Source organism: Rhinatrema bivittatum, chromosome 2 (assembly GCF_901001135.1).
Source record: "Rhinatrema bivittatum chromosome 2, aRhiBiv1.1, whole genome shotgun sequence".
NCBI lineage: Eukaryota > Metazoa > Chordata > Amphibia > Gymnophiona > Rhinatrematidae > Rhinatrema > Rhinatrema bivittatum.
The window spans coordinates 247,302,538-247,328,689 of record NC_042616.1 but is presented as its reverse complement, the minus strand read 5'-3'; the positions used below and the strand labels follow the sequence as shown (position 1 = coordinate 247,328,689).

The 26,152-nt window shown below is 43.0% G+C and overlaps 1 protein-coding gene across 1 annotated transcript in view; it reads left to right on the top strand.

Annotated features, from left to right (window-relative positions):
- ANO10 (anoctamin 10) overlaps positions 1 to 25,940 on the top strand; it is a 536,131-nt gene extending 510,191 nt beyond the window's left edge. Inside the window, exon 13 of the mRNA XM_029589377.1 lies at positions 25,380 to 25,940. Within this exon, the coding sequence (XP_029445237.1) occupies positions 25,380 to 25,433 (54 nt within the window). The 3' untranslated portion in view covers positions 25,434 to 25,940. The remainder of the gene's footprint in view (positions 1 to 25,379) is intronic.
- Positions 25,941 to 26,152: the final 212 nt, after the last annotated feature.

Here is a 26,152-nt window from a genome sequence, read left to right as displayed (position 1 = left end):
AGTCCTAACCTCTTTAGTCTTTCCTCATAGGGGAGTTGTTCCATTCCCCTTATCATTTTGGTAGCCCTTCTCTGTACCTTCTCCATCGCAATTATATCTTTTTTGAGATGCGGCGACCAGAATTGTACACAGTATTCAAGGTGCGGTCTCACCATGGAGCGATACAGAGGCATTATGACATTTTCCGTTTTATTCATCATTCCTTTTCTAATAATTCCCAACATTCTGTTTGCTTTTTTGACTGCCGCAGCACACTGAACTGACGATTTCAATGTGTTATCCACTATGATACCTAGATCTCTTTCTTGGGTTGTAGCACCTAATATGGAACCCAACATCGTGTAATTATAGCATGGGTTATTTTTCCCTATATGCATCACCTTGCACTTATCCACATTAAATTTCATCTGCCATTTGGATGCCCAATTTTCCAGTCTCACAAGGTCTTCCTGCAATTTATCACAATCTGCTTGTGATTTAACTACTCTGCACAATTTTGTGTCATCTGCAAATTTGATTATCTCACTCGTCGTATTTCTTTCCAGATCATTTATAAATATATTGAACAGTAAGGGTCCCAATACAGATCCCTGAGGCACTCCACTGTCCACTCCCTTCCACTGAGAAAATTGCCCATTTAATCCTACTCTCTGTTTCCTGTCTTTTAGCCAGTTTGCAATCCACGAAAGGACATCGCCACCTATCCCATGACTTTTTACTTTTCCTAGAAGCCTCTCATGAGGAACTTTGTCAAACGCCTTCTGAAAATCCAAGTATACTATATCTACCGGTTCACCTTATCCACATGTTTATTAACTCCTTCAAAAAAGTGAAGCAGATTTGTGAGGCAAGACTTGCCCTGGGTAAAGCCATGCTGACTTTGTTCCATTAAACCATGTCTTTCTATATGTTCTGTGATTTTGATGTTTAGAACACTTTCCACTATTGGCAACTGAAGACAATTGGTCTGAACCTACTTTCATGTAAAGTTGAATGCCATCTGCAAAAGGGTGGTTTTCAATGCTGAAGAGTTGAATGAGGTCACCGATTGATTAAATGTAGATGTTGAAGAGCATAGGAGAAAGCACTGAGCCCTGAGGTATTCCACAAGTGAGGTCTTATGCTGAGGAAGAGATGTTGACCGATGTGACAGATTGAGATCTGTTCTCCAAGTAAGATTCAAACTATTTTAGAGCCATGCCTTCAGTGCTGTTGTCTCTTAATCATTGTATTAGTATCCGGTGATCAATTGTGTTAAAAGGTGATGGAAATATCGAGTAGGATGAATAGGGAGTTATGGCCTTGGTCAGCGTTTAGGTGAGTATTGTTGGTTATGGCAAGTAGGACAGTTTCTGTTCTGTATCCTTTTCTGAATCCAGATTGGTTAGGATGGAGGATACTGTTCTCTTCCAGGAAGTCCTGGAGTTGAAAATAGATCACTTTTCCATTAGTTTAATTTATTGTAATCTGTTTTGAGGCCATTCATGGTAAAAAGCAGACTATCAAATGACAATAAATAAAATAAGAAGGGTAAACTGGAGACAGAACGATAGTGGTTGACTGTTTTTGGGTCTGAGCCTGGTTTCTTCAGGATAGGTTTGGTTATGGCCTTTTACATTTGGGACGGTAGAGTGCCTTAAGTTTGTATGGTGTTTATTATGATTTCTAGCCAGAGAGCTAGATTTCTTCTGAAGTCACAGATGTATTTGAGAAATGTTGGGTCTAGTAGGAAAGTAGATCAACTGATTCTACCTCTATGAGGGTGACAGTCCTGAATTCAGACAATAGTATGCTGTCTGGAGGGACTTGTTTTGCCTTGAGTTGAGTTTGCAAGAGGAGCATTTGAGATTAGGAGAGGGGTGCCAAAGGAGTTTGTCATTTTGGCAAACGAAGGATAGGGGACATTCCATGTCAAGTGGACCAATTTAGAAAATCATCCATGCTTGCCCTCCTTCAAATTGAATACAATTTTGTGTGGATGCTCGCTAGAGTCTCAAAACAAAACTATGCAAAATTTTTCAGTTGGATCTCTATTGATTCAAGAGCTAGAGGCAGCTGAATGAAGATCAAACTTAAGAACTGTGCTCTTCGCAACACAAAACGTCTACTTTGTCCTGGGCACTGCAGCTAAACAACTCCTGTTAGGGGCCTGAAATTTTGTGGATTATTATAACCTCTGGTGCTAAGTTCCTATGCACAGTTTGGAACTAACATGAGCTTCCTCTCCTTTTTATGGGCCAGCAAACTACATAAAACATTTTACAAAATAAATTTAAGGCCTACCTTGACTCCTCATTGCCCTTCGATTCAGGCTATAACTGGATCAGTAGTCATGGCCCATGATGTACATCTAGAATTTGCACTAGGAGGGCACCAAAGATGCCTCTTTTTAACATAGCGTGCCCACACATGCAAATGATGCATATCATTGGAGCCTTAATTCTGACCAAAGAAAGATTGAGTCCAAAATGAAACAGGGTGACTTTTGTAGAAAAAAAGATGCTCTTTCAAATCACATAAAAAAGAAAAGAATTAAAAACTACACAGTAGAGATATTTGCACCTGAAAATGACAAACATTTGCATAAAAAAGTAACATTGTGTCTTTATGTAATTATATCTTTGCTTCCAGTTGCCTGTAAAGCCTCTTAGTGCAAATCTTATACATATATGCCATGGCTACCGGTCCAGTCAGGACCTGAATCAAAGTATAGGTCAGGAACAATGAGGAGTCAAAGTAGGCCTTATTTCTTTTGTAACATTCTTTGCTGGCCCATAAAAAGGGAGGCAAGCTCACATTATGTTCCAAACTTTGCACTGGGACTTACCACCAGGGGTTATACTAATCCACAAAATTTCAGGCCTCTAAGAGGTGTTGACTGGCTGCAGCACCTGGACAAAATGGCCATTTTAGATTGCACAGAGCATGGCACTCAAAGGTGACCTCCATTCAGCTGCCTCTAGCTCGCCAACCAGTGGAGATCCAGGTGAAAATTTTAGTACTTTTTTTTTTTTTTTGAGACCCTAGAGAACATCCTTTTATTTTTATTTATTTATTTTTAATTTTTATATACCGAGGTTCTTGTAAGAACTACAAATCACTCCGGTTTACATGAAACGATGAATTGCCCTAAAAAGAGAAGGGGGGCTTTACATGGAACAATATAACAAATTGCCAATTTAACATAGAACTAAATAAATATTATAGATAAATATTATAGATACAATTTAACAATTTAACATAGTAATAATGAAATAATATAGATACAATATAAATACAATATAAATACGAGAAACGTTTGAACTAAAATTGTTATACAGTTAAAAAGTCATGATAGTAAAACTCGGTGAAAACATCCTTGAAAAATTGTGTTCGATTTGGAGGAGGTTGAGCTTGGACCCTTGGTCCACTTGATATGGAATGATTCAAAGGGAGAAAAAGAGCATATTAATTTAATTTTTTCCATGAAGAATTCAGCAAAGTCCTCAGCTCTAGGTCCATCCATAGTGATAGTAGTAGTAGGGGTTTCATTTTGAGAGAGTTTCCTGACTAGCTGAAAAATGTTGTTTGGTAATTTATTTTTGATAGTTTTAGTTGTTTGGTAATGTACTCTTTTTTTTTGCTTGACAAGTGACAGTTATTTATTTCTTTGCATGTTCTTTACAGGCAAGTAGGTTGGTATCAGTTTTTTGTTTCTGCGATTTGCACTCAAGTTGACAGGATTGTTGTTCCAGTAGAAGAACTTCATGGAGCCAGGAGGAACCTGGGAGGTCTGGTGGGGTTGAATTTGAGGGAGGCTAGTATGTTGATGGCTGCAGTGAATTCTTCATTCCATTGTTCTAATAGTAGCTCTACTGGTTGAATAGTTGTGGGGGGTATCAGGTACATTGATGAGTTCACATAGCTTTGCTAATGTGTCAGAGGACCCGTTTCTGTAAGGTGGTTTGTGTACTAATGCTGGGCAAGTTTAATTGAGATAGGAAAAGTGGCCTGTACCAGGTGGTGATCTGGCCAGATGACAGGGTTCACATTACTGTGCTAGGATCTATATTAACTCTCGGGGGAGTGAAATATTAGATCTAGAGTGTAATCTGCTTTGTGGGTGGGAATTGTTACTAGTTGAAAAAAAGCCAAGATCTTCTATATTGCAATGAAAGCTGATGGCATTGACTTTGGGAGAGGTCTCTGCTTGGAGGTTGAAGTCACCAAGGACATGAAATTTGTGAGTAGTGGTAGCTAGATCATATAATATCCTCTAATATTTATTTTATTTATTTAAAAACTTTTCTATACCATCGTTAAGTTAGATAACCATCACAACGGTTTACAGCAAGGCACGCTAATGAAAATATGAGTGGTATAGATTACAAATTAATCATGTGCCATCATAGTGCGGTAACAATTCATTAAAAAAAACAATTATGTGTGTAAATTAGGCTTGTCTGTTGGGATCATATTAGACGGTTTGAATTTAACATTAATGTGCATTTGTCGCTTATAAGTAACTACTTTTAGTTTGGTGCGTCCTTATCAGTCAATTGTTTTTTTCCTTCTCTTTATCTTTATAAAAAGCTTGTTTAAAAAGCCAAGTTTTCAGATTGGTTTTGAATATTTTGAAATTACTCTGCAGCCTTAGTTCGAGTGGCATGGTGTTCCATAGCACGGGGCCTGACAGTGAAAGTGCTCTCTCCCTAACTTGCGTGAGGCGTGCTGTTTTGACAGAGGGGACAGTTAGTAGAGCCTTATTAGCAGATCTTAGGTTTCTTTGCGGGACATGTACGCGTAATGCAGTGTTGAGCCATTCAACTTTTTCATTGTAGATTAGTTTGTGTATTATTTATTTATTTACATAATGCCTTATATTGAATCCTTTGTTCAATTGGGAGCCAGTGTAAATCAGCGAGCGTTCCTGTAATGTGTTCATTCTTTTTTTTACCAGTCAAAATTCTAGGCTTTGAGGGTTTTTTTTCTCACCCTTCATATGACCCATTTCATTAGAGAAGGGTTTCTCAAACCTATCCTGATAAGCCTAGGGCAAGTTGTATTTTCAGGATATGCATGAGATAAGTTTGCATGCATTGGAGATTTAGTTAATGCAAATTTATCTCTTGCATAACCTGAAAGCTCAACTGGCTGTGGGTTCACCAAGACAACTTTGGGAAGCCCTGCACTAGTATCTGTGTAGGACAGAGCACATTACCCCTTCCTAACTAATGCAATGGGCAATAAATCATATGGTAGTTAGCAATAATGCAGAGAATTTAAGAAAATCTTCCTACAGTAAGTGAATTAGGCTGGTCTTGAGTTTGATGACTCAGGAGTTGGCTAGAATTGCCGCTTTTCTTATCTCCTTCTGGTGCACTTATATTGAAGGTGGGGGAAGGGGAATGGAAGAAATCACCTTAATTAAATTGCCTGTGATTCTAAGACATTTATTGAAATAAATGAATCTGCAAACATGTCATTCTCATAGTTCTTCTTGCATTCCTGCTGTGGCTAGAAGTAGGCAATTTCCTCATTTCTTTTTCAGAGTATTCTTACTTTTTTCTTAGTATTTTGTTTAAAACGAGAAAACAATTACTGCTTCCTCTCTCCTACCACTACCTAAACCTTAGAAGTTATTCTTGGGGTATGTTTAATATATCCTTTCCAAAGATATCACAAAGGGTCTGAGAGGATGGAAGAGAGGTTCATTGGGTGGGGTGGGGTAGAAAGGAAGGGTTGAGGTCATTTCTAGAGTGTGGGGAAAGTTCCAGGTTATAACATCACTTGAACCTGGAGTCCTCCTGTTCATCAAAAGACCAAGCAGAATAAAGGAGTCATCAGTAGCTGAAGCTTCCACAGCCTTGTCAATGTGCCTCAGCACAGGACCACCTCCAATGGTGCAAACTTAGTTTAGTTTTTGTGCTTGCTCTATCGTTGTATCTCTGCTGAGATTGCAAATTATATGGCAAATTGTGCTGATGGTTTTTAGTGACATGGGCAGAGGTGGTTCTGTTACTGGGCAGGATAAGGTGTCATCTCAGGCATTACAAAGTTTTGAGGTGGCAGTAAGCGTGTCCCTGTCCCCCCCAAAACAATGCTGCAGCAACAATCTTATTTCACAGCCAGACAATAAATGAGACTCCCATGCAGCTCCGCAAGTCGATGATCTAGCAGTGGGGTTCCTACATCTTGCTGGCAAGAATCCCATGTGGGCATGGTGGCCCACTTTGATGACATGCTGGTGGAGTGCCCATCCCTACTGGCAGAGTTCTCTCCCCTGCCGGCATGAAAAGAGAGAGTCCTACAGTGAAGCGCCTTGATGATGTACCAATGGGGTTCCCTTCTCCCATCGGTAACAGGAAGAGTCGGATGCCAGCAAGGTTCCTACCCCCACTGGCAGGAAGAGAGTGTCCTGTGGTGGCGTATTTTGATGAAATGCCAGTGGATTCTCACCAACAGAAGTTAGAGCCATGTGCCAGTGGGGTCCCCACCCCAGCCGGCGGAAGGTCAATCTAGAGCAGTGTTGAAGTTGCCAGTAAGATGAAGAAGACAGAAGTGGGGCTGAGTGAGAGAAAAGGGGAAAGAAAGGGGGTGAAAAGGAAGAGAAGAGAGTGTGGGTAAGTGGGAGGAAAGGGAAGGGAACGCACAATAAAGCTCTGGAATTTGTTGCCAGAGGATGTGGTTAGTGCAGTTAGTGTAGCTGGATTCAAAAAAGGTTTGGATAAGTTCTTGGAGGAGAAGTCCATTAATGGCTATTAATCAATTTTACTTAGGGAATAGCCACTGCTATTAATTGCATCAGGGATCTTCTTAGTGTTTGGGTAATTGCCAGGTTCCTGTGGCCTGGTTTGGCCTCTGTTGGAAACAGGATACTGGGCTTGATGGACCCTTGGTCTGACCCAGCATGGCAATTTCTTATGTTCTTATGAGTATAGAAAGAGTATGGGGGCTGAGGGGAGGAGCAAGGAAAGGAAGGGGGGAGTGTGAGAAGGAAGGTAAGTGGGCTGAGTAAGAGGGAAGAGAAGGGGACTGAGTGATAAGAAAAAGAAAGGGGGAAATCTGTGAGAGGGAAGGGAAGGAAAGGGGTATGGTTGAGTAAGGGGGAAGGAAAATGAAAGAGTAGTGTGGTTGAGTGAGAGAAAAAGAAAGGGGAAGGAGGTATGGGTGAGTGGGAAGGAAGGGAAGTAGGGTTAGGCCTAGCACTATGAGGTGTGAAAACTGCAGTTGCACAGTGCAGCACATCTGGGGGGGGCCGTGGCAGCAGCAGCATTAGTAGCAGAAGAGAGGGAGAAATATAGCGGGGCTGCCACGGTCAAAGAAAGGAAGGAGAGACAGCCAGGTGGCCAAGAAACAAAAGGTAAGAGAGAGAGCCGATGGGCCACCTGCGGAGCACACCCAGTGCATGGCAGAAGAGAGGAAGGAGAGACGCGGACATTAGTGAGAGTGTGTGTGTGTGTGTGTGTGTGTGTGTGAGTGAAAGAGGGAAAGAGAAAGACAGCATGTGTGTGCTCCTTCCTACCCCACAAATCCACAACAATCTCAAGATCACTGGAGACCAACAGTTCCCTGATATGGAAAGTGGGGGATTTTTTTAAATCCTTATTAGTTTTAATTATTGGATGTTATTTGATGTGTTAAAAATATTTCAAAACAGCAATTATCTTCCCCACAACAGCTGGGCTAACTGAAATTCCAGCATAATCAGCCCTTGAAATATTGTATTAATGTTTGGGAAATTTTTTAAAAAGTATGTGAATTTAATTATTGGATGTTTTTTAGCTATTTTGAAATATTTATTCTTTTTATTACTATGGTTTTACTATTTGATGTTTTCTATTTCTTGATTTTATTATTTGGTGTTTTATGAGAATAGTGATGTTTCTGCTTTTCCATTGTTGCACTGCATACTGGCTTGCTGTGATTTCCAGTTCAGTTTTTGAAGGTAATTTTCAAAAGATTTAACTCATATAAATGGATTTTTGAAAATTGCTATGATATATGCTACTTTTACGCACATAACTCCTTTGAAAAATCACTCTTTTGCACATTTCTATTTAATCTTTATGGTCTCTTTATCCTGTATTTATTGAAGGTCTGTCTGTGTTCTGCATATATGATTGAAAGGGGTGGGGGGGGGGGGTTGGTATTCTGTTAAATTGATGTTTCTGTGTAGGGATCTATAATTGCCTGGTTTCTTTTGCTTTCCAAATGTGAGGTGTATTGTGCCTGGTGTAATATTTATCGTGGTGCCTTTTCATAAGTAGGGTTGTTTGAGTGCTGGCAATTAGTGCTGTTTTGGTGTGGGAGGTTTACTATATTGTAATTGTTTACTCGTGGCTTTCTGAGGGCCAAGCCCACAACCAAGCACATTTTATAATAGGCCTAATACCAAGTGTCTTTTTTCCAGGGTTTTCTGGTTGGCACCACAGCAGAGCATGTAAATATAATATACATGTTGTAAGTGATATTTTTACCTCAGACTGTACTTTAAATGCCCTTTGTCATGTAAAATCTATTATAAATGCATAGGGCCAGATTTTAAAAGCCCTACTCGCGGCCGGGCCTATTTTATAAAGGCCCAGCGATGCGCGTAAAGCCGCAGGACGCGTCGAAGTCCCGGGGCTTTACAAAAGGGGCGGGGGCGGGGCCAGAGGCCTCCGGCACAGCCATTTGCTGCTGTGCCGGGGGATCGTGTGCCGGCAGGCTGCCGCAGAAGGTAAATTAAAAATTTTTTGGGGGGGGTTTAAGATAGGGCTCGGGGGGGGGGGATAGATTAGGGGAAGGGGGGGGGAAGGTTAGTTTAGGGGGAAGGGAAGTTCCCTCACAGGCCACTCCGATTTCAGAGGGAACGGGGGAAGGCCGCGGGTGACGGCGCACACAAGATGCACTAGTGTGCGCACCCCCTTGCGCGCCAACCCCCAATTTTATAACATGTGCGTCCCTGTGCGCGCATGCTATAAAATCGGCATACATGCGCACGCGCCGGGTAGCATACGCACATGTACGCCCGCACGTAGGTTTGAAAATCTACCCCATAATTTTTTATTGTATGTGGAGAGAGCTGTGGGGGAAGGGCACGGCTGTAAAATTTGCCTAGGGCGCACTGGATGTGACAAAGACTAAACTATCACGATATGTTCATGACCTTGGGCCATTGCTGATATAATAACCTTGATCTGAAAAAACAATTAAAATTGAAATGTTTCATAGCCCTTTGTTAATACATTCAGTCCCAGAATATAAGTTCTGAAGTTAAAGAATGCCTCACATTATTTCCAATAAGTTGCAGACTTTTCGGACCGAAGCATCCCTGTCACACTGCACCATATTTAGGCCAGAAGTAGAGATCAACATTGCAGACTGGATTGGGCCTCTGTGAACCCAAGAGAAAGAAAGTTTGTGGTGATTGCCAGGTCCCATAATTATTGAACAAACGTTACATAAGAACATAAGAATTTGCCATTCTGGTTCACATCGAGAGTCCATCAAGCCCAGGATCCTGTTTCCAACAGTGGCCAATCCAGATCACAAGTACCCAAACAATAAATAGATCCCATACTACTATTGCACAGTGATAAGTAGTGGCTATTTCTTAAGCATACATGGTTAATAACAGTTTATTGACTTCTTTTCCAGGAACTTATCCAGACCTTTTTTAGACTCAGCTATGGTAATTGCCTTAACCACATCCTCCAGTAATGAAGTCTAGAACTTAATTATGCATTAAGTGAAAAATAGTTTTCTTAATTTGTTTTAAATGTGCTACTTACTAACTTCATGGAGTGCCCCTAGTCCTTGTATTATCTGAAAGAGTAAATAACCGATTCACATTTACCCATTCTATCATATTCCCCTTCAGCTGTGTCTTCTCCAAGCTGAACAACCCTATCACATCAATACAATTTATACGCTAGTATCACAGTGTCCAATTGGCTTTCCTCATTCCCCAGTGTTTCTGAAATGCCTGTAATGTTTACATCCTTGAATAATGCCATTCATTCTAACTCATCAGACTTACTATTCAGACTTCTGGCATTTGCATAGAGAGATTTTAGAGTATGTTTTTTATTTGTACTATCATTTCTCTTTGTCTTCACAAACTGCTTATTAGCAAATGATACAGGCAGTTTAGAGTCTGTCACATTTGGATGCTCTTTGTTTACATCCATCTGGGCTACTTCAGTTAGTGTAGCTGTGTTTAAAAAAGGATTGGATAAGTTCTTGGAGGAGAAGTCCATTACCTGCTATTAATTAAGTTGACTTAGAAAATAGCCACTGCTATTACTAACAACAGTAGCATGGAATAGACAGTTTTTGGGTACTTGCCAGGTTCTTATGGCCTGGACTGGCCACTGTTGGAAACAGGATGCTGGGCTTGATGGACCCTTGGTCTGACCCAGTATGGCATGTTCTTATGTTCTTACTGGGATATTCCCTGTTTTGAAAGTTACTTATATAGCATGATAATATAGTGTTGCACTTCTATCCTCCACTCTTCCAAAAACCATCAACTAAGTATTGCTTTACTTTGCAATGTGTAAGTGCTGTCACAAAATTCTCTGGCCAGTATAGTAGGAGCACATAGGATGGACAGCCCTGTTAAGTCATCCTCTAGGAAGCACCTTGGGATCATCTCCGTGCAGCCCACGGTTCCTATAGTGCCCACATCTGTGCGATTTGGGACCTACTGTGGGTTTTTTTTAGTTCAAATATCTTTATTGATTTCAGTAAAAACCAAGTAAGTAAAATAAACAACCAGAAGTACAAGGAATTATTACAGAAGAGATGAATGCAACATAAAAGAAGACAATAACTCAAAACCAAAGAGGGTAGCATGAGCCAACATTACATCCAATAAAAAAACATTAGTTGTTGCTAACTGAAGGCAAAGAAGATGACTCAAAAGTAGTCAACCGAAGGTTTCCACACCACTAACCAGGATGCGAGACGATGAAAGTGAACAGCAACCGCTTTTTCATAATTGCAATAATTGTATTCCACCAGAAATGTTCAATGAGTAAATTACTATTCTTCCAGAATGATTAAATTAATTTGACTGTAACTACTAGAAAAAAGTCCAGTAGTTTCCTATGCAGGGCAGAAAGATAAGTGGGAAAAGCCGCCGCACGTAGTATAACAATGCGATATGTGAGCGAGCAATGTAGGTGTAAAATATGAGACATGATGCTCCAAATTTTTTGCCAAAATTGTTGTATTATGGGAAAGAAAAGTAACATGTGGGACAAAGTGGCTTTAGGAGACGTGCAAGACCAGCAGCAGTGGGTAGTAATTAAGCCATACTGCTCTGTGGACAGTGAAAAAAGACGATTGCGTCAAACTAGAAGATAGCGAAACATGCCATGATGAGCTCCAAAAGTGTGACCAAGCTACATCTTCATCTGAACAATCAGAATCCATGAGCCACAGGTTCTGAAGGATCACCACAATAGGAAATGTTGTCACTTTTAATAGCTTTCTAGAGCCTGGAAACCAAATGACCCAGTGTTCCAAAGTCACAGTACAATATATACAGTCTGGGGAAAAGCAGAAAAACCAAATGGTCAGTACCCAGGCAAGTATGGACATGCAGCCATGAATAAAACTGAGGCTTGGGTAGGGAATAAGCAGACATTATGTCCGCGAAAGGAAGCAATTTGTGATCGTTCTGCAGCGATGACAAAAAAAACCCAAATTCCACCATCTTGCCACACCTTCCAATTCAAACTTTTACCAGCAAGCTTAATAGGGGTCCTCTTGTGGTTTATTAAGCCTTAAGGCATGATGGGGCATTTTGTTTTGTTTTCCTAATACAACAGGCCTGCAGGCCCCAAAACTTTGAGATGAAAATGTAAAAAAACCCAAAGTAACTTTACTGCCGCTGAATCACATGCCTGACTTAGTTATAGGCAAGTGCAAGCCACTAGATGCATTTTCTTCCAAAGATGAAATGCTTCAACCAAGATGAGTCTCACCCGGCTTAGCTGATGGTGCCAAGATGGTCATCTGTGTCTGTATTTGGAATAGCTGGTAAACAGTGGAAGTGAAACACAATTCTTAATTCTAGTACAAAATAATTTGTTTTAATTTTTTTGTTTTTAATAGGGAAGAAGCAAAGTTTTAGAAGAGAAAATCAGCTAGAAGGGGATGGAGTGTATTTATAAATAATCTGAAGGGTGTTTTAGCACATTATATGGAGGACATAATGTGTGTGGAAACTCTGCCAGGAGTTTAGGTTTCTTTCTAACTTATTTACTCAGCCCCTGATTTAAAGTGAGAGCCACTCCAGTTTGATACTCCTGAGCAATTTATTTTAATAGTGCATTTAACTAAGACTAAAATACTTTGGCTGAGATATAGGAATAGGAAAGAAAATCAGTTTATATTCAAATAGATCCACTGTGAATATCACAAATACTAAATAATTCACTGTCATGGGACTCTGAGAGCAGTCTTTGAAAGTTACTGATTAAGACTTGTTGATGAATAGAATGCTTCATGTTTTGTGTTCCGGAAAGCTCCGCAACTAACCTTGCTTTTGCTCAAAGATGAGTCAAATCCTTTATATTTTACCTCTTCATACAGAGTTGTGTTTTTTAAATGGCAATTGAAACGGCAATATAAGGAGGGGAAAAAGAGTTAAGGGAGTTGCTGTTTCAACGTGCCACGCAGCGTAGTGCGAACGAGAGGACAGATGGTTTAAAATGCCCATTGCTGGCAGGTGCTGAGCAATGCCCTGCAGAGGGCTTGGGTTCAAGTCCAGGACTAGGGCTATACTTGCCATGCTGCAGAGGCAGCGTTCACAGCCTCTGGAGGGAGGGGGGCGGGGGTGGTGTCGGTAAAAGCGCTTGAGTCGTTGCACATTGGAGACACAAATTTGCCAGGCTAAGAATTCAATTTAACTGGGTTCTAGAGAGAGCTGTTTGTGACTCGTGGCCAAGGGTGGTCACCACAGCTACTGGGCAGAGTTGGGAGGGGATATAAAAGAGGGGGGAACCTCTTTTATAGACTGTGGGTGTTGTTGCCCAACAGAGCCCAGTTCTGATTAAGCTGGAAGCCCAAAGGAGCAGGACACGGCCAAAAAAATGCCTGGAAAGCTTTCATTTGAAACTATTTCTTCCCTGTCGCAGTGTAGCCATTGCCAGTTAAAAGCCCAAATTACATTATCTGTGGCTTTTTTTTACTACCTGCTTCTTTCCTGTGTACTGATTTCTTGCATCGCCTGCAGGACGGCTGTTTGTGTGAAGCATCAGCTTTCTGCTGTTTACTGCTTAGACTTCCTACAACCATATCCATATTGATGTCGATATTCAAAGGCATTTGTCCGGATAACGTCTGAGTTATTTGAAGAAATGCTGAGTTTTTTAAATATCTTTGGCATGTTTCCAGATAAGATTTATCAGCTAAGTCTAGACAGGGCCAAGAGTGGGGCTAAAGTTATCCAGATACTCGTTCTTGGATTACTTTACAAATGCAGAAACATGACAGCAGAGAAAGACCATGTGGCCCATATAGTCTGCCCATCCGTCCAATTTCTGCAGCCCTTACAATTCCCATCCCTCCCTCAAAGATCCGCTGTATGTATATATATATATATAAACATGATGGCAGAAAAATACCATATGGCCCATTAAAGGATATATCCAGTTAAGTGCTGATACAGTACAAAAAGAAAAATGTGTTGGCCTTGAGGCCTGATCCCAAGGCCTCCCCTCCCCAGAAAAATATTTGACATAAGTGAGGGCTAGCGCCTGATGCGCGCCCTCTCTCCACACCCACCATATAAAAAAAAAAACCCACCTTTTCACCCCCTTACCAGCTCTGAAACCCCAGCCGAGCACATGATAGTGCTTTACCCACTGCCAGCGCTGATCTCACACTAATGCTGAAAAAACATACAATAATAATGTTGCTGTCAGATTCTGCTCTGAGAGCAATGTTACTGTTGTGTGCTTTCAGTGTGGCTGTCAGAGCAACACCGGGAGCAGGTAAGATACCTACCGCACTCTTGGGAGTATGACAGATGTTGCAGGTGGGTGGGTGGAAGCCAGGAAGGGGGGGGGCTCAATGATTTGGGAAAAAATATTGTGGAAGGAAGGGGTACTGGGCTCAGACCTCTATGGCCACTTCAGTTTTGGGGTTTTTTTTTAATTTGGTAGAATGGGCGGGTAGGGGGAGCATTGTGTATTAAGCCCTAACTTATGTCAAATGTTTTCTGGGTGGAGGCTGCAGGACTGGGCCTCAAGCCTTACACAGTCTAATCAGATCTGTCTTTTGCATAGCCAGTTAAGATAAAGTGATCTAGGAAACATGTTCCTGGATAACTTTGAAACTTAAACGTAGCCGGTTAGGTTTCAAAGTTATCCAGCTATATATATACAACCAGGTAACTTTATTTGAGGATATTCAGGACATTTATCCCATTAAATATCCTTTTAGCTAGATACGTTTTCTGTTTTTCATATTTTCATTATTGGCCTCATTATAACATGCATTTTAGCATTTCTTACCTGGCTAGATACTCCCCTTAGATGTTCTGTAAATTGGTCATTTCAGTTAGTTTCAGGATGCCTGCTTCTCTGTCTACACCATTAGTCTGCTTGTAACTAATTGTTAGTTGCCTCTCTGGTGCAGTAGGCTTGAAAATCTGTCTTTTCGGTAGGTACACAGTCATGATTTTTATTTAAATGTATATTTTCCATACTTTTCAAAAATGTTATATTAAAAACAAAGTTTAATATCTGGCATCATTTAATATTTCTTAGCTTTGTGCATTGCAGCTGGTCAGGATCACCACAACACATTCATAATCTTTTTTTTTTTTTTTTTCTATCCATGAAGTGTGTTTTTTTCGCTTCCTTTTTTCCTACGCTGGGTCTCTCTCTGGTTCCCCATTTGTTTTCTCGGCGGTCGGTGAGCTTATTCCTCTCCTTCGGTGTCCTCTGGTCATCACGCCTTTGCGGTCTCCTGTGCACCTCATGGTGGCATCGGGCTTCTGTCGATGCCTCAGTACCCCCGGACTGTGTCCTTAACGAATCCGCACAGTATGCATGTTGTGCCTGGAGCCATCACACAATGTTTGAGGCTGCGAACTGTGTGCTCAGATGATTCCAAAGGACCGTCGGGCCAGGCTGGACAAGATGGAGAAGGTTTTCAGTTCAGGTAAGTCCAAGCCTTCCACTCCTGCATGGATGCCATCGACTCCCAAGGACTGTAGGGAACCATTCATCCCCGATCCTTCAGTGGCCACTCCTTCCCCGAGGCCTTCGGGGGAGAAAGGCTCCAGGGATCAACCAGTGTCGGTCTCCTCTAAGTTGCAGACTTCTGAATCATTGTCCTCATCCTCGGCGCTGGGAAAAGACCAGGCCGAGCATCATGGGATGTCTCGGAAACACCGTCACCAGTCTCCATCCTCGCATGTGCCAGGTTCTGGCTGGCCATGGCGCTTGCCGCCTTGCCCCCAAAGCAGCCCCAGTGAGAGGAAGCCCCATCCTCCCTCAAGTCCAGTGGCCCGAGGCCATCCATACCAATCCCAGTGTCTGGCACACACCCTCCTCGACGTTCCGAGGAGAAACTGGCCTCTCCTCTCCTCTCTCAGCCTGCCCTTTCATCGAAGGCTTTCAAGGTGGAGCTTGAGCGTTGGGTGTGCCTGGCAGTGGAACACGTTTTGCGCAACAGTGAGCCAGTGCTCCCGCCACCAGTGCCTTCTCCAGCGCCAATCCTGATGCCTGTGGTGCCAGGTTGGAGCCGTTGTTGGACTGACTCTGTCCTCCTGACACAGTTGTTACCGGTGCCCTGTGATTCTTCAGTGACCCGTCAGGCACCGAAGCGTAAGGCATCTGAGCCAGTCCTTATTGGGGACATCTCCAGGGATGAGGGCCCATCTATGACTTCTGCACCACTGGGATTCCCCGTGCCTCATTCTGCACTGCCTGGGCCGGTGTCTGGACCCTCAGGTCCCTTGGTACCTCCATCCCGGTATGCGCCCAGTGCTCCCCGGTCTCTCTCTCCGGGCAGTCTCAATGAGCCTGAGGGCCCTTATGACCCTTGGGGAAGTAATACTTCCAATGCCTCGTTGGCAGATTCTGATGGTCTTCTGTCAGACCCTTCTCCCTCAGAGCAGCGGCGATGATCTCCACCGGAAGACCTGACCTTTGCAGGGTTTGTCCAGGCTATGGCTGAAGCCGTACCCTTCTAGCTTGTGACAGAAGAGGATGCCTGCCATAAAATGCTAGAGATTCTTCAGTTCGTGGATGCCCCAAAAGAAGTGGTGGCGGTCTCTGTTCACGAGATTTTCTGGGAGTTGCTTCTTAGACTTTGGGAACACCTCTTCTCCGTGGCCCCGGTGAACAGGGAGGCTGATGAGATGTATCTCGTGCAGCAGGCTGTGGGCTTTGATAAGCGCCAGCTTCCAAACTAGTCGGTGGTAGTAGAGTCTGCGCTGAAGAAGGCAAAGAGGTCGAAAACTTATGCCTTGGCTCTGCCTGGCAAGGAGAAAACGGTGTGGGATGTTATGGGTTGGAGAGTGTTTCAAGGCTCCATGTTGGTAGCCTGTATCACTTCCTACCTTTTATCCATGACCCAATACATCCGTAGCCTCTGGAAGCAAGTCCAGGAAGTTGCAGAAGACCTTGCCCAGCAGCTTCAGGAAGCCCTTATAGCTATTGTCCAAAAGGGCCTTAAGTGTGGGAAGCACGAAGTGCATGCTGCCTACGATGTCTTCGAGACGGGCCGGCTGGCTGCGGCCGGCATATCTGTGAGGCACCTCGCTTGGCTCTGTGGCTCAGACCTTCGCCCTGAGGTTCAGGAACGGCTGGCTGATGTGCCTTGCACCAGGGATAACCTTTTTGGTGAGAAGTTGAAGGATGCAGTCACACAGCTGAAGGATCACCATGAGACCCTTCAGCATTTATCAGCCAGTGTCTTGGCCTCTCCATCAGCTTCTAAGAGGTCTTCCTGGCCTGGGCCAAGTTGGCCTTTCTATAGGCAAAGGAAGTACTATCCTCCTGCCCCTCGCTCCCGACCACAGCAGATGAGTGCTAGGGGCAAATCTCAAAGCAGCGGGGCCCCAGGCCTCAGTCAGTGCCCCAGGCTAGCCCTGCTATAGGGTTTTGACTGGCTGCGAAGGAGCATAAGCCAGTGGTCTCTGCCAGTGCCGGAGGACCCACCGGTCACGAGCCGGCTCCATTTCTTTGGAGATCAGTGGCCATCCGTGACTTCAGATCAGTGGGTCCTGTCCATCACCCAGCATGGCTACAGACTGAATCTTGAGGCTGTTCCACTGGATTCTCCCTGTGCCCATCTTGGGGTCCCATCTTGCCATTGCCGCTGTGTCAGAGGATCGCGTGCCAGCAGGCTGCCGGCGTGCACAACCTGCGCCTGCCTCAGGTCAGGATGGGGTTAGAGTAGGGCTAGTGGGGGAAGGGGTGGGAAGGCTAGGTTAGGGGGAAGGGAGGTTCCCTTCCAGGCCGCTCCAATTTTGGAGCGGCCTGGGAGGGAATGGGGAAGGCAGCGCAGCTCAGCACGTGCAAGGTGCACAATTGTGCAACCCCTTGCGCCCGCCGACCCCTGATTTTATAACTTGCGTGTGTCTGCTTTGAAAATCTACCCCTTAGTGCGGAGACAGGAATGCTCTTTCCTGTATTGAGTTTATCCAAGTTCCAATGAATTTTGAACTCTGAGTGGGCTCCCATGCTCAATTTCTCAAAGTTGATCAGAAAATCAAAGCATTGTAGAAGAGCTATGGCCAAGTTCAGAGAGCATAGCACTTCATCCCTTGCATTTCCTCACAACAAGCCAGTCATCCAGGTATGGAAAAACTTGTATTCTCTGGTGACAGAGATGAGCTGCTACTACTGTGAGGCATTTCGTAAAGACTCTAGGGACTGATTAGAGGCCAAACAGGAAGTACTCTGTACTGGCAGTGGGAAGTATTCACCTAGAAGTGGAGGTATAGCCAGTGTGAAGAGTGGATGTGAGTGTATTCATCCTTCAGATCTAAGGCACACATCCATTCGTCTTTCTGCATATAAGACAGGATCATGCTAAGGGAGTTCATTTTGAATTTCTCTGAGTATATGTTCAAGCATCTCAAGTTGAGAATGGGCCACAGTTCCTCTGTTGTCTTGGGGATAAGGAAGTATTGGGCATAGAAACCAAGTGCATGCTGAGACTGCAGATTGGCTCTGTTACTCGTCGTTGGAGAAATGATTTCCAGTTGAAGCTGCAGTAAATATAGTTCCAGATAGAGCACCAAACAGTGTTAGAGGGATGGAGGCCATGAGACACGCAACTGGTAGCTAGATTGCACAATTTGGAGGAGGCCTTGGCGATCTGACCCCAGGCCTCCATGAAATGTTGGATTCTTCCCCTTACTGGAAGAGTCAGAAATTGATTATTCAGAAGGATCAAAAACTAGGCCCCAGTTTAGGCTGAGTTTGTTGTGAATGTTTCTAATAATGACATTCTCTTTGTCAAGACTGCCGCTGGGCCAGAAGGGGCAGTAGACATTACTATTGAAAAGACAGGTAAGGCCTTCTGTGGAAATATGGTCATTTGTATGGGTAGAAGTGGTGTCACACCATTGAAGGCTGTTCAGAAACATAGAAATGACGGCAGAAGACCAAACAGCCCATCCAGTCTGCCCAGCAAGCTTTCACACTTTTTTTTTTCTCTCACATACTTATCTGTTTCTCTTGGCTCTTAGTAACCTTTTTTATTCTATTTCCCTTCCACCCCCGCCATTAATGTAGAGAGCAGTGTAGGAACTGCATCTAAGTGAAATAGCTTAATTAGTTAGGGGTATTAACCACCGCAATAAGCAAGCTACACCCATGCTTATCTGTTTATCCAGACTATGTAATTCAGTCCTTGTTGGTTGTTGCCTGAATATAGATCCACCTTTCTTCATTCCCCCCTGCCGTTGAAGCAGAGAGCCATGCTGGCTATGCATTGAAAGTGAAGTATCGGTCTTGCTTCCCCTGCTGTTGAAGCAGAGAGCTATGCTGGATATGTGTGAAGTGTCAAACTTTCTCCCCTGCCGTTGAAGCAGAGAGCTATGCTGGCTTTGCATTGAAAGTGAAGTATCAGTCTTGCTCCCCTGCCATTGAAGCAGAGGGCTATGCTGGATATGCATGACGTGTCAAACTTTCTCCAGGAACCCTTAATAGTGTCTGCACCACCACATTCTGGTCCTTTATCTGAGTGCCTGTCTCACAGAGCTTTTCATTGAAAATATTGTCCCTTAAGCAGGAGAGATCCACCAGTTTCACATGGACGTCCTCGCGGATGCTACTTTCTCAAAGCCACCGCATACATCTAACCCCAGTAGAGGCAGAGGAAGTATATGAAATAGAATTAAAGAATTTGTATGGTGATGAGAATAGATGGTAGATGCCCTCTTCCACAACCAAGAGTGGTTGTGGATAGTAATTGCCTTGCTTCATGGCAGGAAAGAAAGGCTTCAACTTTTGAATGAAGTCATGAATATACTGCACCATGTAGAATTGGTGGATTGCACTTTGAAAAATTTTCTTGCCAGAGTTATCTAGAAGTTTGTGGTTTTTTCCAGGAGGAGAATTGAAGTGAATCAGTCATCTTTGCTTTTTTCACAGCCGCTTCAACTACTATGGATTGGTGAAGCAGCTGGATGATACCAAAGCTCAGTGAGTGATGGACTTTGAATTTGAGGTCTAACTTTCTAGCTGTAGGAGTGACCAAAATGGGAGTACATTGAGGATGTTATGAACTGGAAGGGCGAGAATCCAGTTCAGTGGAGAATCCAGTATTTGAAGAAGTCCAAGGAGTTCAGAGCAGGGCTCTTTGTCTTTGTGGACATGGATACCCAGTGTTGTAACCATCTTCTCCACAAACTTAGAATAGGTAAGATCCTTTGGTGGTGAGGTGTGGTCCAGGGATCTGGAAGAGAGTCAGGGTATGCTGGTAGAGTCTTCATCCAAGCCTAAAGGTATTGAGTTGCTTATCCAGGACTCCAGTGATGAAGAGGGTGAATCGGGAGAGGCCTCTGGTTGACTTGAAGGAGGGGCAGTCTGATCTAACACCTCTGACCTGCTAGAAGCTACTATGATGGACAAGGAAGAACCTGAGTATAGGTTCTGATAATGAGTTCACTTCTGTAAAGATATTGGGACTCAGATCTGTGGTATCACTGTTGCAATAGTAGAAAGGAGAGACTGGAGCGTTCCTTCATCTCCTTGTTCAGAGAGGTAAAGAAATTTCTCACCAAGTCTGCAGTTTGGTCGAGCGATTGATGTGTCCTCTGGCTTGGCATAGGTAGTTGGACATCCTCTTCTGAAACCAGGATAGGCTCCTTCATGAAAACGAGTGGCCTGTTAGAAGTAAGCAGTACTATAGAGGTCACTGCTTCTGCAGTTTCAAACACTAGTTTAGATGAGGTGAGTGCCCTGGTTTTTGGCGGCGACACGGGCAACCTGACCCCTTCTCCTATAGGTCTAGGATGAGCCATATTGGCAAAGCAGCTTGATAAATCGAAGTCTGAGGTGTATGTTTCAATGGCTTCGATGGGGTAAATATTTGGACACCTTGGATGCTTTACTATCCTTCAACAGGTCTTTAGAGACATGCGTAGAGGAATATGGTGCAGATCGACAACATTGTGTCAGTTGCATCGGAGCTGCACCATGGGTCCTTGCATTGTGCATCACAGATTCATGTGATCCAAAATAGATCCTCCAGTATGTATAGAGGCCGCAGGCTTCCATGGCATCAGAGCATCAAGCGCATTCTCTCAGCGTACATCAAGTGCATTGGTGCATCAGACGTGTTCTACATTGAGCACATCAATGTGCCGTACATTAATGTCTGTGGAAGATGCATCAGGTGAGTCAGTGAACTGTGCATTGCCAATGCTGTGGCATTGACAGTGTCAATGCACTCCATTTAAAATGTTTGTGCTTCTTTGACACATGCTGTAATGGCTCCAGTGATTGATACTGCTTTGTCCTCGACGCAGAGCAACTGGTGACATCGGCCTGAGTAGACAGGGGAGATTTTAAGGAGTGCCTGCTCAACTTTTCTTGGTGAGGCAGATGAGGCTGCATTGCAGGATGAGGACCTACTGCGATTCTGGAGAGATTTACACAGTTCCTTGATACAGTGCACTCTAGACCTTCTGCAAGCATGGAGACATCTGTCCACAGGCATAGCAATACTTCTGGTCCTGTTCCAGGTTGAGGCATCAGTAACACATGTGCGACCATCATTGAGGAACATAATCTTTCCATAGTTACAACTTTTGAAACTGTTCATCATAGTTGATTTCTTCTTCTCACCGGACATGGTGGAAGAGAAGGCCACACTTCATTGTTATGAAGTTTTTTTATTTTTTTGGTAGCACTGAAACATGCTGTTGTGGGGCTGCAAAGGTAGCGAGGCAACTTAAGAAAAACTGAAGCTATAATATCAAATTGAAAAGGTTTTAAGGATTTTTATAGGAACAAATACAGGAGAGACAGTTCACATCTGTGCTGTGCCTGGACAAAAAATGACTGCGGAGACTCATAAGACAACTCCCTCACATGCTCAATAGAGCACAAAACTCTGCTGGTTTGGAGAGATGAAGTTGTTTGGTGTTGCCAGATGATGTCACCCAACATGTAAATGCCTAATTTAGCCTGCTTATCGACAGAAAAAAGGATTAAACTCCTGTCAATGTATGAGCTGAATCTCTCACCTAGGATCATGCTTTCCCTCGCAGATATGAATAGATTTAACCTCTGGCTGGCCCTCCACAAGCAGAAATTCAACCTAAGCATTTCAAAATCATTGTAGAACTGTTCCTGTTTCCTGTACTAAAAAGGTTTTAATGCAAGCAAAAAAAGTCCCACAGTGGCATACTGATTTAGTCTCAGCATGTTCCAGTGTTCAATTAAAATGGTTTGAATCTCTGCAGCTAGTTAGGGAATGTATGAGCAGGTTTAAATTATCTTCAGCTGTAGCAGAAAGATGTCCAAGCAAGCCTAAGGTATCTCCATGCTCATAGCAGAAACATGGTAAAATTAAGAAAGCCTGCAGCAGTGAGCATTATCATGAGACATTTGCTCATACTGATAGTTTGGTTATCATGAACTGAAGTTAAGGACCACTACTTAATAGTGCCTACTTCAGGATGCTCCCTGGCCCAGGTTAACCCAAAGAAGCTGATCCTGGCCCAGGTTTGCATCACTGCAGGTATGGAAACCCCCCCATTCTTAGGAAAATCAGAGCTACTTGCATGCAAAGGGGGAAAAACCAGGACCGGATCAGCTTATGCAGGCTGACGTGGGTGAGGTGGCAAACCTGCTTCTGCTAAGGCAGGGGTAGGCAACTCCCATCCTCGAGTGCCACAAGCTGATTGGAGTTTTCAGGATATCTACAATGAATATGGATGAGATGCATGTCCTGACTATTCAGTGCAGCATTCGAGGACGGGAGTTGCCTACCCCTCTGCTTGAGGGCACTGCTGTTACAGAACTGGAAATTTTTAAGAAAACATTTAATCTTATATGCGGGTATTTTGAGGTCATTGGAGTATTTTAAAATGATGCATGAGCTGCTAGATTTGGCAGGACTTCTACTGTCAGTGCCCACTTAATCTGGCTACAGTTTTCTAATCACTGTCATAATGTTTATAGTTTCTGTGTATGTTTAGAACAAATAAATCCCCTATGGACTAAGAAATAGCTTGGTATCAGTTCCCATATAGAGTGGGTAATAGAAAGCTTAACTAACTCTTATCTTTCCAAACTAAAGTTTTCTTGTTTTTAAGGGTTGATATTTCAGGAATCAGCTCTGTACGCAGGAGATCTCCCTCACCAGAGTGACTTATTGCAATTTATCCTTGATATTAAAAAAAAGTCTGCTGACTTGAATATTCCTGTTAAGCTGGGGAAACAGCACAGATTAATGCTGTGTTTCAGAGTGTCCAGAACGTAATGGAACACTCTACTTAGCATGGGCCATCTATGCCTGAAACATTTCTCATCATGTCTCCACATTGACTGCAGTAAAATGTACAAACCATTCTATTTGTTCTCCTGTTAGTTTCCTTCCAGTCAGGAAGCTTCTGATGATCTGAATCAACACCAGAAAACAGAAACCTAAAATAAAAGTTCATCCTAATGGATGGGGCCAGCTTCCCAATGTGGCACAGTTTTCTGAATGTGGCAGATGGGGTGTGCGACTATGCTTGGCTCTCTGGCTTTGCCATTTGAGGGGGCCACAGCTTTCATTCATGCAAACTGCTGTAATGACTTTGCTGTTTTAAACTCATATTTAGCATTAAAATATACATCAATTGATTGGATCATTCTGACTCTTACCATTTTTACCACTGTACCTTACAGCTATTAAGCTCAGAGGTGATCCCAGTGCTTTCAAGCGGAATGGGTAATTTGGAAATGGTGCTTTACACTTCCAAGTAAGGACATGTGTATTGGTGTCTGTTAATGGTTAGTTCCATGGAATACTGGAAGATGGTTCTCTTAAGATGAGGGCAGTCGGAAGTCTGTGATCTTCAGCGAAGCTTTTGAAAATGCATGGTCAGAGTCATGAAATATGGTTTGGAAAATCATAAGACAAACCAGAAAGTGCACAGTGCTGCAGAGCAAGAGAGGATAGAATAGAGAAAATATATTTATTTTATTTATTTTTAATTTTTTATATACCGAGGTTCTTATAGAGACTACAAATCACTCCGGTTTACATATAACAATAAACTGCCCAACAGAGATAAGGGGCTTTACATAGAACAGTGGCACATATGTAACAATATAACTGGATGACAATATAACATAATGATAATAAATATTATAGATTAACATTGTAATTAATAAAATTGTGTAATATATATATATTGTGTAATATAATCAAAAGTAATGTGTCATGGCTCTAAAAACTGAGCAACTACCAAAAGGTCAATAGACCTTGAGCAGGAGACTGCTAACACCTCACTCTGATTTTTATATTCCTATACATGGCTTATAACTTCCATTATATATTTGTCAAACATTTTTCTGTCTTAAAAAGTACAAATGTATCTAATGTACTTTAATCCACCCATGTAACCTGCAGCCTCAGTGTATAAGCTTTTCCCTGCAAGAAAAATGATACACATCTTATGGAAGTAAGGTGTAAAAAGATAAAAATACTCTGTCTCAAAGTTATTGAGTCTACTAATTATTCTCCGGGCTGCCACAGTAAAAAGGAGGCGCTAGGGGAAATTGTGCACCCCTAGCACCTCCTCAGCAGCAGCCACCTAGGAGAGGTGGCTGGCAGCGGCTTAAGAAAACAGAGCCTCAGTTTTACGATCGTCCCCTTTCCTAACCTGCCCACTGGCACCCTTTTTTTTTTTATGTTTTCCTTTTGTTCCTGACAATTGTTCCACAATATTAAGTGGGCTGCTCAAAAATTAACACCTGCTCTGGGGCAGGCATTAATTTTGGAGAGTAAAATTGTGCATGTTGGGCGCACTTTTTTTTTTTTTTTGCAGCAGGGAGAAGAGCCACTAGCCTCATCAACATGAATTTACATGTGATGAGCGCTAGTAGCTTCGTGGGGGTTGGATCTGAGTTCTGGATGCGCTAATCCCCTTATAGTATAAGGGGTTGTGGACACGTGTCCAACCACAGGTTAACCAGTCCGCTCAGCTGAGCGCATTATATTGCATCGGCCTGGGTGCAGTATCAACAAAACTGGGACCAGCATTGCACCCCTGTGCTGTGACCAGAGTATGCAGCCAGACCCCACAGCCTTGTTGTGTTGTGAAACTTCAGTGGATTTTGCTGAAAGGCTGCATGGTGAAATTTCAGATTAACATAGACAGTGGATTTTTAATGATTGGGTAATGGGTTTACATAATGGCCAAAAATATCCCATCTCAGTTTCTTGCTGAAGTAGGCCACAAACCATTGCCTCACTGTTTTTAGTAATATTCTAACCTTTTGTAAGCCAATGGTGTCATCGTGAGAAGAGTAGAGAACCAGTCAGGAAAATGACCCACTGTGGTGTAACTTTGGTTTTTGCTCTCTCCCGCCTTGACTCTGTTTTCTCTTGTACCTGGTTAAAAGGATATTGGTCTTGTTTCCCTGTTAGAGGATTCCATGAAGGCGGTAGAAAGGTGGGACCAGGTCATTCAGCGCCATGCTTGAAAAACTAGACAGGGCCTTGCACTGCAATAAGTTCTATGGACACCCAAATTATTAGAAAATAGTGACAATCTGTAAGTGCCTCTCTTGCCTTTTATGTCGAGGGAGTCGTCAGTGCTTACATTTTTTGCAAGTCTTGACAGCCTGCTTCCGCCGATGTCTTCTAACAATTCTAAACATATGTGCAACTGATCACTGCTGCTGTTTACAAGTATTTTCTTTGTTCCCTTCTAGCAAATGAAACTTGCTGCTGAGTCACTCAAGGAGGAAGAAAACCAAGCCCTTTAACAGAAGAAGATGTTTTTCCGGGAAATATTATACTCAACAGTTGCTTGACGTTCACAGGGCTTGCACGCCACAGACTATTGCTTAGACCATTCAGTAAATGACGTCTCCTCTCTGCCTCATTACCATAATCTATCTTTGGTTCGGTCCCTCCTTTTCCCTTTCCCCATCCCTGTTCCAAAGTCAGCCACTCTCGTAGAAGCTCATGGAAGTGAATTGGCTGCGGTCTGGTTTGTTCCAAAACACCCTTCTTTGCATGCCAGCTGCCACCACTGTCTTTGAAACGGTTCAGAGCATAATCAAACTGAGCCTATCACAGGGGGGAATTCAGCATCGCTGCACGAGCTGGAGTTTGTCAAGCATTGAAGGGCAGGCCCGGCCAGCAGCCTGACCTCATTCTTCCCTGGCCACTACATGCATTGCAGTTGTTACTATTTCTATCCCTTCACTGGCCGAGATTACGCTTTTTCTTTGAAGACAATTTATCTTCATTTTTTCTTTTTTTTTTTTAACAAGAAAAGAATTGTTTTTTGGGGGGTTTTTTGTTAAAAGGAATGTATAAACCAGTATTTTTAATCTAAGCCACCAGAATCCTATCTTTTTTTGTAATGGCCCAGTAGGGATCTTTAACCCTTACTAAAAATCACATTATTAAACCTGAAATTGTACAGTTGTGAGGCTGTGCATAGAATATGGTTTGTTCTTCCACTTTTCAGAAGGCT